Raw genomic sequence first — 3,917 nt, forward strand, 5'->3', positions numbered from 1 at the left:
CATTGAAGCTTTCTCTTGCTACAGGTTCAACTTCAACAGAACTTATTAGAGGATTATAACATTTTTGACTTTTGAGCATTATTTTAAGAGTAACTAAAACGAATCGATGATTTAATGTGATTATTTTTAGAGCTTTTAATCGAAAAGTCTTGCCTCCTAATGTAAATTTATGTTTTCGTTTCAATTCTATCGATTTATCTTGTTTTGATTAAGTTCAGGACTATCTTTGTTGCTATTAGAAAGAGAGTTTTCTTGTTTCTTTTATATAATTAAGCAAGCCGGTAGTCGTCGTCTTTTATCTCCAATTAGCTAGAGGCAGGATTGGTCCATTACCCGATAACAAATGTAACTTAGTCGTCATCCCTTTCTTAATTGGCATAACGATCGATTAAAGGAAAGAAAGGGGCATAAATTGATTGATAAACATATAAAAAATACTGTAGGGTTATTTTAATTAAACGACTTTTTAACTGATCGAGCCCTCTGTTTTGTCTTGGAGTCTCTTCTTCTTCTTCTTCACGGAACTTATCTGTTTTCTCGCCAGGTATGAGGGTCTGCTAGCTGCGTTACGTCATCCTTCGTTGATGCTAGAGGAGCTTGATGGTTCTAAGTCCTGACCATTTTCGCTCGTCAAACCGCTGCTACCAAATGTCTGGCTTTCAAGTGCCATTTTCTTGAATTTCTTCAAATCCTCTCTGTATTGTGTTGAGCAGTAATCCGAGCTCCCGTCTAAGCTGTAACCAGTGCTGTCTTCTGAAGCAACTCCTTCGGTTATGTCAGCTAGAGAAATGTTGCCTTCAAATGCTCGAACAATCTGCAATGACCCCAAGTCACAAAGTCTTAGGCTTTTGTCCTAAATATATTTTTGCCGAAAGGAAGTTTCAGTTTGATATATATATATATATACAGTACCTGGGTCATTGTTGGACGGCGTTTCGGTGCATGGCGGACGCTAGCAGCAGCGCAAGCAACCACTCTCGTCATTTCGATGACATCAAAGTCATTCTCTAATCGCGGGTCAACAAAACCGTTGAAGTTGCCATCCTTTAGACCTTTTGCCATCAGAGGTTTCGCCTAGAGCAGTTCCAGAAACTTAGAAGCTTAATAAAAACNTGCTTGAAAAGTTACCAGTTGCTTGAGCCAAGTCTTCGAGTGTGAACACGTTGTTGTCTGCATTGTCTGAGAAGCTACTTTGATCCAATTGCTTATTTTCTGCAAAATCTAAATTAAAAGATTACTAGCTAGCTAGTTGTTGAAGATTGTGGACGTACGTAATTTCTAAGTATTAGGACTACATGCATACCTGAACTGGGATGTCTATCGGCTTTCCTTTTCCTCTTGTAGATAACTATAATGACGGCTGCAATGAGTAAGATTAAAAAGAGTGCTGTTGCAATAGATGCAATAACAATATTTGTCTTCTTCTTGCTTGTGGTGGCGCATGAAGGAGAGGAACATAGCCCGGGAAATTCGTCCACGCTAGAGTTTTCACCAACAAAAAGTTTAATTAGAAAGTTGGAAGATTTTATTGTGTCAAAAACAGAACACCTCTGTTTTATTTTTTCTTGAAGACAAGTGAAGTGGGTGAACTGTGCGAGTGAGAGAGAGAGAAATTGAAAATCTCAAAGGTATGAACTTGTAAATTTTTTTTGGTGTTTTTACTTTCTTGCATTATAATTCCATAGCATGAAAGAGCTCAAGAGGTTAATTAAGAGAGATCAATTTCGTACGCATCTAAAACAAACATTCAGGTCCTCGACTATATTAGCTAAAGATCTGAAACTAATGCACAATTACAGTATTACCTTAGTGTAACCAATCCTTTTTCTGCTCTATCAAGGAGACGTCTAGGTATCGAACCATTTAGTTCATTGCTTGATAGATTTCTGCACGATTCAGAGTTTTCAACATGTTAGATTTTTTTTTTCTGTGTAAAGAAGAAATTTCAGATTTTTGTGACTTAAGTCTAAACTTACATGAATTTTAACGACTCCATATCAGCCAAAAACTCTGGGACCGAACCAGTGAGATTGTTGTTTGACAAATCACTGCCAGAAAACAAATCCAGACCCATCAGCATATATTTGAATTTAAATCAGAACATGAGCTTATGGGTGGCTAGTATTACTTACAGGACTTCTAATTTTGTCAGGTTTGATAACGACTCTGGTATCTCCCCGATTAGGCCGCTGGCCGTCAAGTTCCTGTTTAAAAATCAAAATAAGACCAATCAAACAAAAAAACAAAAAAAAAAAACATTAATTGGACCTATAAAAAGCAGTTGAGAAGCAATTATATACTTACAAATTCACGATCCTAGGTTGATTGTTGTGTTTATAGTTGCAGTCAAGACCTTTCCACATGTATTCATGTGGCACACAGGGATCTCCTTCCCAATCTATCTTCTTCTTACCNTATCAACTTATGGTTATGGTTGAATATAGAAAGGGCATTCATACCCGAATGATCCCATAACCCGAGTGGAAACATGGGTTTCATTGTCTGAACAAGACTTGGCGAGTCCAAAATCTGCTATCTGATGCACAAGGTTCAACATGACTAGTTAGTTGTGGAGTTTAAATTTATAGAGCTTTTACAAGTTCAAATAATACCTTTGACTCATAGCTATTGTCAATCAAAATATTGGCAGCTTTTATGTCGCGGTGTATTGTTTTAGGGGTACCTGATAAACATGGCAAAAGAAAAAACCAAATACTCATTATTGACGCTAAAAATTCCCAAAAAAAAAAAAAAAATGTTCGATGACAAAGAACATTACTAACAGTCATCATGCAAGTATGACAGTCCTTTAGCTGAACCCAAGGCAATCTTCATCCTTTTTGCCCATTCCATTACGGGTGCCTCTTTGTCTGCATATATGTATAAGAGTGTTAATTCACACACACATAGTCACAAACCATTAATATATCGCAAGGACTTATACCATGAAGATGAAATTCCAGAGTCTTATTAGGCACAAACTCGTAAACAAGCAGTCTTTGAGATCCGGTTATGCAATAACCAAGGAGAGAAACAAGATGTCTGTGATGAACTCTACTAATGATCTCTACCTCCGCTAGAAACTCTTGTTCGCCTTGTCTGCTTCCAGCTTTAAGTTGTTTAACCGCAATCTCAGTTCCATCGGAAAGAACTCCTCTGTGAACATAACCAAACCCACCTTGTCCAATGAGGTTGGTGCTTGAAAAGTTACCAGTTGCTTGAGCCAAGTCTTCGAGTGTGAACACGTTGTTGTCTGCATTGTCTGAGAAGCTACTTTGATCCAATTGCTTATTTTCTGCAAAATCTAAATTAAAAGATTACTAGCTAGCTAGTTGTTGAAGATTGTGGACGTACGTAATTTCTAAGTATTAGGACTACATGCATACCTGAACTGGGATGTCTATCGGCTTTCCTTTTCCTCTTGTAGATAACTATAATGACGGCTGCAATGAGTAAGATTAAAAAGAGTGCTGTTGCAATAGATGCAATAACAATANTTCGTTTCAGAAATTTACATGAGATTTGAAAGTAAAAAACCTCAAGGGTTGGTTAGAGATTGAGCCAAGGTCTGCTCGCCAGTAAGTCTGCAAGGATAATCCAGATGAAGTTTTGTAGGCTTTGGTGTCGAGTTTACGCAGCTCTAAACCGGTGATGAATGGCGTTGATTCCCCTGTCTTGACCAGACAGACTTGTAACCTGTCAGTGGTCAGAAGGTGAATTATCTCAAAAACAATTTCTTCTGTCTCGTTGGCGGTTGACACCGTGGTCCATGGGTTAACCCCGAGGTGGATCTCGAACCGCTTAGTAGAGTCGTTGTCAAAACCTCCGTGTAAGAAAGTTGTTCTAATTAGATACCTTTCTCCAGTGGCCAAATTAAACGTGTAACAGTTTCTCAAACCCCTTGAGAAACTCCGGGA

At 38.1% G+C, this 3,917-nt stretch overlaps 1 protein-coding gene across 1 annotated transcript in view; it reads right to left on the reverse strand.

Annotated features, from left to right (window-relative positions):
- LOC104744065 (putative leucine-rich repeat receptor-like protein kinase At2g19210) overlaps positions 413-3,917 on the reverse strand; it is a 6,559-nt gene continuing 3,054 nt past the window's right edge. The window contains exons 11-22 of the mRNA XM_019235610.1: positions 3,387-3,537; positions 2,945-3,304; positions 2,784-2,870; positions 2,592-2,683; positions 2,460-2,536; positions 2,133-2,204; positions 1,977-2,048; positions 1,806-1,886; positions 1,304-1,479; positions 1,136-1,212; positions 913-1,074; positions 413-814 (exon numbers count right to left, since the gene is read on the reverse strand). Of these exons, the coding sequence (XP_019091155.1) occupies positions 572-814; positions 913-1,074; positions 1,136-1,212; positions 1,304-1,479; positions 1,806-1,886; positions 1,977-2,048; positions 2,133-2,204; positions 2,460-2,536; positions 2,592-2,683; positions 2,784-2,870; positions 2,945-3,304; positions 3,387-3,537 (1,650 nt within the window). The 3' untranslated portion in view covers positions 413-571. The remainder of the gene's footprint in view (positions 815-912; positions 1,075-1,135; positions 1,213-1,303; positions 1,480-1,805; positions 1,887-1,976; positions 2,049-2,132; positions 2,205-2,459; positions 2,537-2,591; positions 2,684-2,783; positions 2,871-2,944; positions 3,305-3,386; positions 3,538-3,917) is intronic.

Source organism: Camelina sativa, chromosome 14 (genome assembly GCF_000633955.1).
Source record: "Camelina sativa cultivar DH55 chromosome 14, Cs, whole genome shotgun sequence".
NCBI lineage: Eukaryota > Viridiplantae > Streptophyta > Magnoliopsida > Brassicales > Brassicaceae > Camelina > Camelina sativa.